The sequence below is a fragment of the Nanorana parkeri genome, unplaced genomic scaffold (genome assembly GCF_000935625.1).
Source record: "Nanorana parkeri isolate BGI_ZX_2015 unplaced genomic scaffold, ASM93562v1 scaffold1437, whole genome shotgun sequence".
Classification (NCBI taxonomy): Eukaryota; Metazoa; Chordata; class Amphibia; order Anura; family Dicroglossidae; genus Nanorana; species Nanorana parkeri.
This window is the reverse complement of record NW_017307705.1, coordinates 374,727-389,264: the sequence shown is the minus strand read 5'-3', so window position 1 is coordinate 389,264 and position 14,538 is coordinate 374,727. Positions and strand designations below refer to the sequence as shown.

The following is a 14,538-nucleotide window of genomic DNA, read 5'->3' as shown; positions in this document are numbered from 1 at the left end:
GACCTCACCAAAGCTCACTCCTGATCTCCTGAGACTAGCAGTCGGAGGCAGCAGTGCCTTAGACCTCACCAAAGCTCACTCCAGATCTCCTGAGACTAGCAGTCGGAGGCAGCAGTGCCTTAGACCTCACCAAAGCTCACTCCAGATCTCCTGAGACTAGCAGTCGGAGGCAGCAGTGCCTTAGACCTCACCAAAGCTCACTCCAGATCTCCTGAGACTAGCAGTCGGAGGCAGCAGTGCCTTAGACCTCACCAAAGCTCACTCCAGATCTCCTGAGACTAGCAGTCGGAGGCAGCAGTGCCTTAGACCTCACCAAAGCTCACTCCAGATCTCCTGAGACTAGCAGTCGGAGGCAGCAGTGCCTTAGACCTCACCAAAGCTCACTCCAGATCTCCTGAGACTAGCAGTGAAAGGCAGCAGTGCCTATAGATCTCACACTGCAGATATACAGCTATGGGGTTCATGCACAGGAGTACCTAGGCACAGGAAATGCACTACTATTACTTCCCAGGAGGAATAAAAGGCAAAAGGTACATTTGTCAGGGAACAGATTGGGCTCAATTAACATTTCTGGATGTTTCCTATAAGATGGAAAGTTTTTAAATTCAGGTCCACGAGACCATTCTTTTCAGCGAGCCCAATGAGATTTGAAAATTGAAGTCACACTCCATTCTACAGTGGCACGTCCTGCTTTAGTCCTGATGGGTACATACAAAGTAAGGGTGACAACACTGTCATGAATTCACTAGTGGTGGGGTAATGTTCTCATCAAAGGAATTTGCAGTCTATGGACTTGGCTGGTAGGATCAACAGGTCACTTTGCAGTGATGTAAAGGAAGCATATAAAGTTCATATTGCACATTTGTTAAAACTTTGACCACAGGTCTACTGTAAGTACTAATCGGTCCTATCTATAGCAGCCAGTCAAAATTATATTAACGGCGTTCCAATTGGTTTCTGTAGGTTACTGCACTTAATTAGTAGCACACATAATTGAATATGGCTCATGAATTAACGGTTTCTTAAACACCCTTTGGTAAGATTGTAGATTATTTTATGTTTTTATTACAAAATGTAGTGATTCCATTTCACACAGCGCTAGTTAAATATTACATTTGAAGCTAAATACTGTTTTCACCAGGCCCGACAGTGCTGGAGGTTTTTAACACACTGTTAAGACATCTGACTCTTAGCGTGGACTTTGAATTGGGGGACCGAAGAAGTTCAGCGGGTAGTGCCAGGTCCAGTGCGACCAAAGAGAGCGACGAGCGCATCGTGCAGAATGCCATAATTCAGACGATCGGTAAGTAAGGTTCAACCGCCATCATTTGTTATTTAACGTTTTGGAGTTTGGGTGGTGTTAGGTTGGAGAGTCTAGCAAAACAAATGACAAACACACTCAACAATTTGTCACCAGCTATACAGTAAGGTGCACACGAAATTGTCTTTGAACAGTAAACAGTAGAAGGGTATCATGGCACACTCACAAACCAGCATGTAAAACAACTTGTCTCACCACTAAGGTTAATAACAGAGGTTTGGATACACGTCTTCTGCAGAAAATGTGAAAGCCGCACAGCCGTGCCAAGGCACCTCTTATAGTGCGGTCCTAACTCTAAACTATGAGAGTCTCAATCTTGGAGTACACGGGGGCAGAAGATTTCAAATTGGGTGCAGGTTTGTCAGGAGGAAGCCCAACCTCCCATTAAAGGCACAGGAACGCACAAGGGATCCCGCACATCCCAATGGCAGCTGAGATCCCCCATGCATCACTGCACCAAATCAGTCAAGCAAAACAAATGACAAACGCACTCAACAATTTGTCACGAGCTATACAGTAAGGTGCACACGAAATGGGCTTTGAACACTTTCTTGAATGGGCGAGGTGACCGTGCCTCCTCAAAGTGCGCATCAGCCTGTCAGTAAGACCTTTGTTTACCTTCTATATTCCCGTGTTAGGACAAACCTCCTGGCCTTTTTGTAGGCTTTTTTTAGGGTCAGGTTATCACTGCTGTGTCCTATAGAGGAGTAGCAGTCGGCGGGTGGAATTACAGCACCCTTCAGGGGATACACTGCCCTGGCACACCTGGAAGTGTCCGATAGCAGCAGTTGGAATTGACTTAACACCCTCTTATACTATCCTTGCCTACCTAGACTGCTTTGCCACTCCTTCCTTAATCACTACCAGCCCTGAAAATCACTGTTGGCAACCTAAGAAGAGTGGTCACATTATTCTGTTATGCATGTTACAATGTTAAAGGACAACTATGGGGTTAAGGCTTTTCCCCATAGTTCTCCTTAGGGTAACGGGAGGACACGAACTAGTGTCCTCCCGTCACCCTAGGCTTAGTATACTGCGAGCTGCTGCTCGCGGTATACTAAGACGCTGAAGCGGATCCCGACAATTATGTCTGGATCCGCCCAGCTGCGTGACTGACAGCTGGCTCTGCCTATCTAGAGGCAGAGCCAGCTGTACCCGCCCCCTCCCCCGTCCTTTCCGCCAGTCAGCGCTGGCGGATCGGAGCGGGGAGGGGGGGAATCCAGCCCCTCCCCTGTCACGGTGGAGAGCCATGACAGGATCGAGAGGTGAGCGAACACCGGTATGTGTCCGCTCACCTCCCAATCTACTGAGCCGACCTGTGACAGTCTCATTGTCACAGGTCGGGTAGAACTATGAGGTGAGTGAAAATCACTCACCTCATAGTTCTCCTTTAAAGCCTAGTGAATGGCTGTTGGGCCTGAGCACTGTTACGGGGAAGCAGGTCACATGCTCCCTCATAAGCGAAAGAGCTGGTTAGTGCCGCTGGTTGCGACAGAGTTCGGGCAAGGGGGTCAGAGTGGGTTGTTCTTTACAAAGATACTGTCACGGGCAAGAAGACGCTGTCTTTTTAGACCATCTCTGCTTCCATGATCGAAAATTAAAAAGAGGAAAAGAAACAGGACTGAGATTAAAGCACATATTAAAAGTAAAGTTGAAGCATAGCAATGCCAACAGAATTAGGCTTTCACGATTTTACTCTGTTCAGCAACTGTTTACTGTTCGTTTCCGAAGCTGAAGTTGCATCTGTGGAGGTTAGATGGTACTACTGATTGTGAACATTATCTGATCCCCAACCAGAAATTGCCAATTATATCTGATCTTGGAATGGGAAAAGAGAAAATTAAAGCCCCCGAATTAACATGTAATAACAGGGAAGCCAAACGTTGGCTTATCAAGTCAAGTAAAAAGTTTAGGCATCGGCTGCTATCGGGTACAGAAGAGGCTGGATGAGTTGTTTTTTTCAGAGATGCAACAGTGACATCTAATGTCAAAATGTTCTTTATTATCTCTGAAATACGGCTGCAGTTGGGGCTTGTCTGGCTTGCTTGGCAGGTTTGAACTTGTATCTCATTTTTTTCCAGGGTTTTTCGGAAGCAACTTACCGGACTACCAGAGGTCGGAGATCATGATGTTCATTATGGGCAAAGTTCCGGTGTTTGGATCTTCACATACACTCGACACAAGCCAGCTTGGGTAAGGGACTCTCCAAGCAATTCCAATTCTGCAAGATGCATTTTAAAGTAGTATTAAACTCTCAAACTGTTTTCAATAATGAATCTAGATCAAACAAATATACATCGCCCAGCAAAGTATTGCTTTACATTTTTGCCCAAGCACTTAGTCATCATGTTTAACCTCCCTGGCGGTCTGATTTAATAAAAAAAAAAAATTTCCGTTTTTTTTTTTCTTCTCCCCGTTATTTTTACTTTTAAAATTCCTGCCGGTTCCGCCCCTCTTGCTACACGGATGCTCGTAAGGGACGGAACCCGGAAGACGGATGTCGGCATCGGCCGGAGGACACAGCGCGGCTCGAGGGACAAGGTAAGTAACGCTACGCTGTAATCCCAAATGTGGCTCGGGGTTACCGCTTATGGTACTGAAAATTAACCCCCGAGCCACACTCGGGATTACCGCCAAAGAGGTTAATGGCTCCAACTCCAACAGCTTCCCTGAACTTCCTATCCAGTACAAGATCACAGGGACAGAGAAGTCTCCAGCAGCTGTCCATCTACTGTTTTGAAGGAAGAAGAGGGTGGTGGGTGAAGATAGTTGCAGGGTAAAGGTGTGTGTGTGTGCGCACACACCACTTAGTAGCACACACACACACAAGGGTGGCTCCATCGAATCAACCCTGCAACGGAAAGGAGCCACCCTAAAACAGGATATCAGGACCAGTGCTCAGGGGACCAGCTGATTGTGAAGGTACCTAAAACTTTTTAAACAAGGAGGAGCATCCATTGTAAAGGTGATACACTGGCCGAATTTTGGACGGTTTTTAATGTAGCGGCCGAAATTCGCACAGTGTGTGGGGCTGTCGGCTCCTTTTCAGCCAGCATTCCTCGATCAGCTTATCGAAGGAGCCGCCTGGAAAAATCTTCGTACGGAGGTACACCGGCACCTGTCAGAATACAGCAGTGATTCCTCAATCGACATGCTGTTTGTAAAACAAAAGAAAAAGAAGGGCGCCCACCCTAGTGCAGATGATTTTTTATTTTAAAAAGACACAAAATTAGAGTGCAAGGGTACTCGCAATGGTAGGCGGCGTGAAGAAGGGGGCATGACCCTGGAAACGCGTCAACGACGCCACATTCCAGTGGCACACAGGCTGATTGCAGTCCTGAAACTTATGTATCCTCGAAAACCACCTATACATGCTTTTGTTTGACCAACCATTGTGAGTACCCTTGCACTCTAATTTTGTGTCTTTTTAAAATAAAAAATCATCTGCACTAGGGTGGACACCCTTCTGTCTCTTTTGTTTTCCAGTTCCCCTGGCTAAAGTGGGGCAGCACCCCTAGCAATCCTGCACACACATTACTCAGCATCAGGATCCGTTTGCAGCGCTTTGGTTTCAATTTATTTGTTTGTTGACACGCTGTTTGTGTTCATGGAGGAATCGCGTCAATTTTTTCAGTTCAGCCCGCAGGTTAAACGAAAAAAATTGATAGGTGTATCGCCAGCTTTAGGGATCCAAACAGCATTTGAAATGGCTTAAAAACATTTTAACGTTAAGGTGTAAGTGGGCTTTTAAAAGTGCTGAAGGACTTTCAAAAAGTGCCACCCCAAAAGACTACCCTCCCTCCAGCAGAAGATGGCTTTTCTATTGATTCCTATTCCTGTGGTGTCCAGAGTGGAGCAGATGAAACGGCGAATACAGAAATATTGTATTCCTGTGAATGTAATGGGTTAATATCAGTAATAATAGTATTCAGTTTATGAATTCCTTTATTTCATATGGCTGTAGTGCATAGATATGTCCTGGACCCCCAGCACAGTTGAGCAGTACAGCCTGGTCTGGAACACACCCTCAGCTTATGGTAGAGGTTATAACTCTGCTCTTTTATTATTACAGTTATTTATATAGTGCCACCCATTTATGCAGGGCTTTACCTACTACACCAGGGGTAGCCAAACTCCAGCCCTCCAGCTGTGGTGGAACTACAAATACCATGAGGCATTGCAAGATTCTCACAGCCACAGACATGTCTCCCAGAGAGAGATGCATCATGGGATTTGTAGTTTAACCACAGCTGGAGGGCCGGAGTTTGGCTACCCCTGTCTACACATTCACATCAGTCCTTGCCCTCAAAGAGTGTACATCTAAGGTCCCTATTGGACACACATACAGGACCCATTTAACTTTCCAGCATGTCTTTAGAGTGTGGAAGGAAACCAGAGTACTCGGTAGAAAACCCACACTAGCACGGGGAATACATGCAAACTCCATGCAGATTGTGTCCTGACCAGGATACGAACTGAGGACCCCCCAGTGCCGCATTACACAACCATGCTCCTCTGTTGCCACCGCACAGACTTTGCTGCAAATAGTCTGGAAGGGGCAGCAAAGAGTATGCAGGAGACCAAGAGCACCAATGCTATTTTACGCTTTATAGTAAAGCCAGCTATTGCCTTGGAGCTTATCCTCACCCCTGAGGGCTAGTTCACACCAAGCATGTTCCAGGAGCAGGGCAGTTACAGACCGGATCAAAACTGCGTCCAATGTATTCCAATGGTATTTTGGGCTCTAGTTCACACCACAGCGTTCAGTTCCAGAGCATGTAAAAAAAAAAACTGCAGCAAGCCCTATTCTGCCTGCTCTGGAACGCATGCAAACGCATTAAAAACGCATGCAGACGCACTGAAAGCCCATTTTAAACTAAACTATAAAAAAAAAGATATTTTTTTTTTTTTACAAAAACGTGGCAAAACACACTGCACTGCGTGTGCAGAAATCTGGTCTGCATTTGGTGTGAACAAGCCCTGAAGGTAAACCCTACCCATGCCGCCATTCAACTTTCCAATGAACATACCTCTGCTGGTAGCAAAGACTTTGGTAAAATTTTATCTTTTTACATATTTCTTGTATCTTTTTATTTTTGGCCTCTTAACCAGTTTTATTATCTGAAGGTGTTGCTGAGCTTGTGCAAACTTCCGCACTGGCACACCGTGCAGACCGTAGCCAGACAGAAGTTCTATTTTTACATTGCGCCTGATACAGCATCTTCTGCATTGGATGAGACACTTTTATTAACGCTCAGATCCAGTCTACATGCACGTATGTCAGAGTGAGAAAGGGAAGCTGAGCGGCTCGTTCTCTGCGATACGTCTGACTTGGTGAAAGGTTTCATAGCCTTAAAGCACAAACGGAAGGTCTGCGTCTTTGCCAGCCCCCTGCCCCAACCACTTCCCCTGATAAAGGGATACTTGCTTTGCTTTCACTTGCTAGCTATTGGGGAACTGTAATGCTCAGCATGACCATAATTGTGGAACACCTGTGTAGGGCAGCGTTTCTCAACCTTTTTTCAGTCACAGCACCCTTAAAAAGTATGCAAAATCTTGATGCACCCCAGTCTAAAATGTGAGGAGGGACCCCACACAATAACACATGGAAAAGTGGGGGTCATTCCTTTGCATCGCAGTCCTCCCTTCCAATAAACCCCCCCTTTCACATCAGAATTCTCCCTTTCACATCAGTAGCCCCACTTTCACATCAGAATTTTCACTTTCACATCAGTAGCCCCCCGTTTACATCAGAAGCTCCCTTTACATCAGTAGCCCCCTTCATGTCAATAGCATCAGAAACCCCCTTTATATCCGGGCCCCCACTTCATATCATCCCCCCTTTAACATTACAGTTCCCCATTCTGTTTCCTACCATCACTAAATTTTGTGGTACCCCTGAGATAGCCAGAAGTCACCCCAGTGTGCAACGGCACCCTGGTTGAGAAAGGCTGGGGTAGGGTGATGCATGGGCATGCTGGGACTTGTATTTCTACAGCGGGGGAAAAAAAAGATCCATCTCCAGTCTTTGCTGTACCCCGTCACCCTCATATTATTTATGAAGTTGCTGTTGTAGATCTGATGTCTTGCAGTTAATGAGAAGTGTAATGCACCGATGTCTGTTACTATGGCAGCAGTCGCATGTTACCACGGCAACACGACATTCGCTGGGGCGCTTCGGGTAGACTCGAGCTTCATTGTTAAAAATCAGTAAGACAACTAATCGGATGGAACAAATGCAGAAAAGGCTTCTGATAGTTTTACTGGAGTAGCATATGACTGAGAACGTAAGACGGATTGTATCCTAGTGATGTGATGTGTGTGTACTAATGTAGTATGGAAAAGGCCCGGCGCAGCCATTGGCATAAGAGGCGCGGGTCATATGGGAAATGATTACGTTGCAGCTTCACCAAAGATTATATATCCCCCCTAATTGTCGGGATCTGCTTCAGCTGCGGCGTCTTAGTATACTACGAGCGGCAGCTCGCGGTATACTGAGCATAGGGTGACGGGAGGACACTAGTTTGTGTCCTCTCGTTACCATAAGGAAAACTATGGGGAAAAGCCTTAACCCCATAGTTCTACTTTAACGCCCCACTGAACATTGAACTAGCTAAATACATTAGGGCTGCAGCTAACGATTATTTTCATAAGTGATTCGTTGCCGATTATTTTTCCAACTAATCGATTGGTTGCATTAAAAAAAATCGCTAGTGCTCGCTCTCTCTCTCTACCCCCCCTTTCTCGCTCTCTCTCCCCCCCCTTCTCTCTCTACCCCCCCTTTCTCGCTCTCTCTCCCCCCCCTTCTCTCTCTACCCCCCCTTTCTCGCTCTCTCTCCCCCCCCTTCTCTCTCTACCCCCCCTTTCTCGCTCTCTCTCCCCCCCCTTCTCTCTCTACCCCCCCTTTCTCGCTCTCTCTCCCCCCCCTTCTCTCTCTACCCCCCCTTTCTCGCTCTCTCTCCCCCCCCTTCTCTCTCTACCCCCCCTTTCTCGCTCTCTCTCCCCCCCCTTCTCTCTCTACCCCCCCTTTCTCGCTCTCTCTCCCCCCCCTTCTCTCTCTACCCCCCCTTTCTCGCTCTCTCTCCCCCCCCTTCTCTCTCTACCCCCCCTTTCTCGCTCTCTCTCCCCCCCCTTCTCTCTCTACCCCCCCTTTCTCGCTCTCTCTCCCCCCCCTTCTCTCTCTACCCCCCCTTTCTCGCTCTCTCTCCCCCCCCTTCTCTCTCTACCCCCCCTTTCTCGCTCTCTCTCCCCCCCCTTCTCTCTCTACCCCCCCTTTCTCGCTCTCTCTCCCCCCCCTTCTCTCTCTACCCCCCCTTTCTCGCTCTCTCTCCCCCCCCTTCTCTCTCTACCCCCCCTTTCTCGCTCTCTCTCCCCCCCCTTCTCTCTCTACCCCCCCTTTCTCGCTCTCTCTCCCCCCCCTTCTCTCTCTACCCCCCCTTTCTCGCTCTCTCTCCCCCCCCTTCTCTCTCTACCCCCCCTTTCTCGCTCTCTCTCCCCCCCCTTCTCTCTCTACCCCCCCTTTCTCGCTCTCTCTCCCCCCCCTTCTCTCTCTACCCCCCCTTTCTCGCTCTCTCTCCCCCCCCTTCTCTCTCTACCCCCCCTTTCTCGCTCTCTCTCCCCCCCCTTCTCTCTCTACCCCCCCTTTCTCGCTCTCTCTCCCCCCCCTTCTCTCTCTACCCCCCCTTTCTCGCTCTCTCTCCCCCCCCTTCTCTCTCTACCCCCCCTTTCTCGCTCTCTCTCCCCCCCCTTCTCTCTCTACCCCCCCTTTCTCGCTCTCTCTCCCCCCCCTTCTCTCTCTACCCCCCCTTTCTCGCTCTCTCTCCCCCCCCTTCTCTCTCTACCCCCCCTTTCTCGCTCTCTCTCCCCCCCCTTCTCTCTCTACCCCCCCTTTCTCGCTCTCTCTCCCCCCCCTTCTCTCTCTACCCCCCCTTTCTCGCTCTCTCTCCCCCCCCTTCTCTCTCTACCCCCCCTTTCTCGCTCTCTCTCCCCCCCCTTCTCTCTCTACCCCCCCTTTCTCGCTCTCTCTCCCCCCCCTTCTCTCTCTACCCCCCCTTTCTCGCTCTCTCTCCCCCCCCTTCTCTCTCTACCCCCCCTTTCTCGCTCTCTCTCCCCCCCCTTCTCTCTCTACCCCCCCTTTCTCGCTCTCTCTCCCCCCCCTTCTCTCTCTACCCCCCCTTTCTCGCTCTCTCTCCCCCCCCTTCTCTCTCTACCCCCCCTTTCTCGCTCTCTCTCCCCCCCCTTCTCTCTCTACCCCCCCTTTCTCGCTCTCTCTCCCCCCCCTTCTCTCTCTACCCCCCCTTTCTCGCTCTCTCTCCCCCCCCTTCTCTCTCTACCCCCCCTTTCTCGCTCTCTCTCCCCCCCCTTCTCTCTCTACCCCCCCTTTCTCGCTCTCTCTCCCCCCCCTTCTCTCTCTACCCCCCCTTTCTCGCTCTCTCTCCCCCCCCTTCTCTCTCTACCCCCCCTTTCTCGCTCTCTCTCCCCCCCCTTCTCTCTCTACCCCCCCTTTCTCGCTCTCTCTCCCCCCCCTTCTCTCTCTACCCCCCCTTTCTCGCTCTCTCTCCCCCCCCTTCTCTCTCTACCCCCCCTTTCTCGCTCTCTCTCCCCCCCCTTCTCTCTCTACCCCCCCTTCTCGCTCTCTCAACCAACTAACCGATAATGAGAATAGTTGCCAACTATTCTCATAATCGATTATTATTGATTAGTTGTTTAGACCTCTGCACAGAGACCACTGCTTTCACACAGAGAAGAACGGGTGGCAGGGGACAGGATTTTCTACTCGGGTTGTAAGACTTTGCACACCTTTTTATCTTGTTGCACCTGGGATTTATTTGGCTAGTGTGACGTGAATGTTGTGCAACTTTAAGAAAACAAAGGGGTATTCTAAACGGGTGACCGAGAGGCCGCACATTAAACATAATAGCCAGAAATCCTTCCTGCAGATATTCTCATTTTCTTTTTTTGTTTGCTTGGTCTGGATTTATCGCTTGTCCTTGCAAGAGTGATGTCTGTATACATGGTGTGTAATATGTGTTCTTCTTCTGTTATTACAGGGATTTGGGAACAAAAAGGATCCAGATTATGCTGCTGAGGTCACTGCTCATGGTAAGTATGGGCTGTCTGATTTATTTCTTCTTTTCAATATAGAATATATAGATTATATTATATACTGTGTATGGATGGACATGGATGGATGGACAGAGATGGATGGATGGACAGAGATGGATGGATGGACAGAGATGCAGAGATGGATGGACAGAGATGCAGAGATGGATGGACAGAGATGCAGAGATGGATGGACAGAGATGCAGAGATGGATGGACAGAGATGGATGGAAAGCGATGCAGAGATGGATATATTTTTTTATTTTATTTTTTTATTGGACATGTTCACAGACATCCTGTAGACTTGAATGTGCCGCTCCTGCTGTTGAACGGGTATGTTCCAATTAAGATTTAGGAGACATTAGTAGGCAGGGGCTGCCAGCTTTGCACTAGCTCTGTACAGGGCGGGCTGTAGACAATGCAGGAAGCCACTGCCATTATATGATGCAAGTAGGTACCATGTGTGGAGAGTGGGGGGTCAGCTTAGCCTAGTTAAGGGGGCTGGGGCCGGGTATATTTATTACAATACTATACTTGCCCTTTTTAAATGAGTAAATTTCATTGTAGTGACATGTACTGCTTATACGGTTTGTCTTACATGGACTTTGCAAAGGCTGATGTTGATATTTAAGACTGTTAATGTTTTGAGTGGGCCGTTGATTGGCAACCTCGGCACTCCAGCTGTCCCATGATGCATTGCTAGACTCTGATGGCCACAAGCATGATGGGATGTGTAGTGTCACCACAGCTGGAGTGCTGTGGTTGCCTACCCCTATAATAAGGGTATGGGGGTTGCTATTGCTAACCTGTCCTTTTTAAAATATAATTTTCCAGACCCCGTTCTTGTAACCAGTTCCTTGCTGCCTCAGGCTTGGTTCACACCTGCGCATCCCGGCCTGGTTCACGTTTACTTCCCGCCCCATTGAATTCGATGGGGTCATACATGCGTGGCAAAAAGGCTCCTGCACTATTTTGTGCGACACGTGGGACGAAGTTTTTTTTTCCTTCTGCGCATTGCACTCGCGACTTGCCAACCGTGTTTGCGGTGTTGTTAGGAATGCATTGCACCGCATGCGCGTTTCCGCAAATGGAACACGCAGGTGTGAACCAGTCCTTTAAGACTTAATTAGTGATGCCCACTGCCATTTGTGACTCAATGCACTGATGCCCCCCATGCCGATCAGAAGTTTTGAGCTACTTATGACTTTATTGAGCTGCATAGTTGCTGGGTCAGTGATTCCAACCAGACACAACCAAGCAACTAGCATTTTCAAAAGGAGGCCAGTCATGACATCCTCCTCTATACATTTGTGCGGTTGCTTTATTTATTGGGTATATTATACCTGATTTTTCCTTTTTCGTCTGACAGGTGACCTCGGGTTATAAAGCGAAGACCATAGCGGCCGCCCTCCCCTCGCCATTTCTGGATCCTCTGCTCTCGCCGTCGCTGATGGAAGATTCGGACCTGCGCCAGCTAGTGCTGGAGATTCTGCACAATCTTATAGATCGTCATGACAACCGAGCAAAGCTGCGAGGCATCAGGTACCCCACTGATCAAAGCACACTCGCTGACCTCCTGTCTGTTTTCTTTTGCAGGACTCTTTTTTTTTTTAAATATATGCACACATATATATTTAAAACACGCAGTCCTATAATGCGGGGGATAAAAAAAAGCAAGGTCCACATAATATATCGGCACCCCTTCCCCCATACTAAATAGCATCATGAAGGCAAATAAAAAATGGGGAAAAAAGTTAGTGTATATATACTTCTGGCTCCTGAAATGCAGGAAGTGAGATCCCAGCGAATGGGATCTGTGTTGGAGCATCCGCATGCTCTCTGCTTTAAAGTGAGCCTAAACTCAGGAGTTCAATCTTTTAAAATGCATTCAAGTACCTGAACTATTACCAAAAATGTATCTTCTTTGTGTATCATTCGGCTGTAGATCCTCAAATCATCTCTGAATTGGTGCTGACACTGTCCTTCCTTCTGGAGGGGGGCTATTTTTGTTCCCCATGGTCCCTGTGTGTGTTGAAAAGTAGTCACCACCCCTGTGATAGACTACAATCTAAGTACAAATATTAAACTAAAGGAGAGGTTGTAGTCCATCACCAGAGCAAGGGACCATGGGGAACGAAAGTAGCCCCCCTCCAGAAGGAAGGACAGTGTCGGCACCAATTCAGAGATGAGTTGAGGATTTATAGCGGAGTGGTGCACAAGGTTACAAGGTACATTTTTGTTGATGGTTAAGGTACTTGAATGCATTTTTAAGATTGAACTCCTAGTTTAGTGTCTCTTTAACACCAATATATTTAAAGGGAACCTGTGGAGATAGAAGTACAGCAGCTGCTATTGCTAAACTATTTAGGTGCAGGCTTGGGGGCCTCCATAATGATCCTGGATTCTCTTTTTATTAAGTTACTTGAACAAGAACAGGTCCAGCTGAATGTGACAAACTACTACTAGCTATATTGTCTATCATATGTATAAATGGGATCCAAAATGTAATGTGTTCTCTCCTTGATGTTTTTTTTTTATATATATTGGTTTGCATTGAAATTACATCTTCTGGTTAAAGTGAATCTTTGGTGGCACACATTCTGACCACCATACAAATTTTCATCTTGCTCTCTGCTTTAAAGTGACACTAAACTCAGGAGTTAAATCTTCAAAATACATTGTAGTTCCTTAACTATGAACAACAATGTATCTTATTTGTGTATCACTCGGCTGTAGATCCTCAAATCGTCTCTAAATTGGCGCTGACACCATCCTTCCTTCTGGAGGGGGGCTACTTTTTGTCCCTGTGTGTGTTGTAAAGTAGTCACCGCTCCAAGATCTCTCCTGTGATGGACTACAATCTCAATACAAATATAAAACTAAAGGAGAGATTATAGTCCCATCATCTTGCCTCTGCCTCTGGGGGTGATGCCTGTGGCTGTAAGCCTATCAGTGCCTTATGGGACTTGTTCCACCACAGCTGGAGTGCCGAGGTTGCCCACTCCTGCTATAAATGGAGGGCGCCATGGTGACACCCACTTTGTCCCTGTTCAAACCTAGGTGTGTTGACGCTTAAAGCTAAGTTTTATACAAAACTTTCAGCACAACAAATCCCATTCATGTTAATGACCCCCCTTCACACCTGAGCGTTGTCACAAGCTGTATAACATGGAAATGCTGTAAAAAGTACATGAGCAAAAATGTGTCAAACTCTAGGCGAGAATGCGCAAAAATGCTCATGCTTAGGTGTGAACTGAGTCTTGGTCCCCAAATACACCTAGGCATTTTCTCGCTCAAAGTCAATCGTGACAAAACGCTCAAGACTTAAAAATCCAGTTAATTTCTATGGCCCTTGTTCACACCTGAGCGTTTTGTCGTTCAAAGTTTTCCATTGAAGCGGGACTTCCATAGAAGTTTTTTTTTCTTCCCATGAAGTCTATAGGACCAAAGAGCATTGTAATCTGCCAAAAAGTAGCTCATGTACTTTTTCCAGCGACAGGCCTTTCTGCTTTGTAACAAAACGCTCAGGTGCGAACAGTGACCATAGAAATGAATGGGATTCCTTATTTTGGCGTGCCTACCTTTTTGAGAAACAAAACACCTGGGTGTGAATGGGGACTAAGGTGGTGAGACCATGACACCCATTCGTTCTTAGTATATCCTTAGTCTTCCCAGTGTCGTTTAACATCCTGGTTCTCAACCTCTGTAAACGCAAAAACTGACAGTGCTGTGCTAGGGGGAGGTTGGGGAGCGTCTCACCTAGCACAGTGGAAGGCACACGGCAACCCACTGAACATGGGGTTGCAACCCACTTTCGGGTCGCGACCCATCAGTTGAGAACCACAGGTTTAACTCAAGAGTGAGGACATCTTGTGGTGAAATAAAAGTATTGCATGGCAGCTCTGGATTGAAGGTAAGCATTGCAACCTGAGCTGCTTTTTCTTGTTTTGTAGCCTGCATGGCAGCCTTTTTTTTTTTTCTTTTTTTAAATAATGCTTTTTATTTAAGACATGATACAGGTACAGACGGCAGTCGATTCGTGCTACATTCTTGCAACAGTGTGCATAACAACTGGCATGTGAATAATGTGAAACCTCGCGCCACTACTCTAATCAA

General features: G+C 47.4%; 1 protein-coding gene across 3 annotated transcripts in view; it reads left to right on the top strand.

Moving 5' to 3' along the window:
- The window catches only part of EFR3A (EFR3 homolog A), a 77,240-nt gene that overhangs the window by 20,736 nt on the left and 41,966 nt on the right, over positions 1-14,538 (top strand). For all 3 annotated transcript variants that reach the window (XM_018569978.1, XM_018569979.1, XM_018569980.1), the window contains exons 10-12: positions 3,403-3,514; positions 10,372-10,423; positions 11,792-11,964. In XM_018569978.1, the coding sequence (XP_018425480.1) occupies positions 3,403-3,514; positions 10,372-10,423; positions 11,792-11,964 (337 nt within the window). The remainder of the gene's footprint in view (positions 1-3,402; positions 3,515-10,371; positions 10,424-11,791; positions 11,965-14,538) is intronic.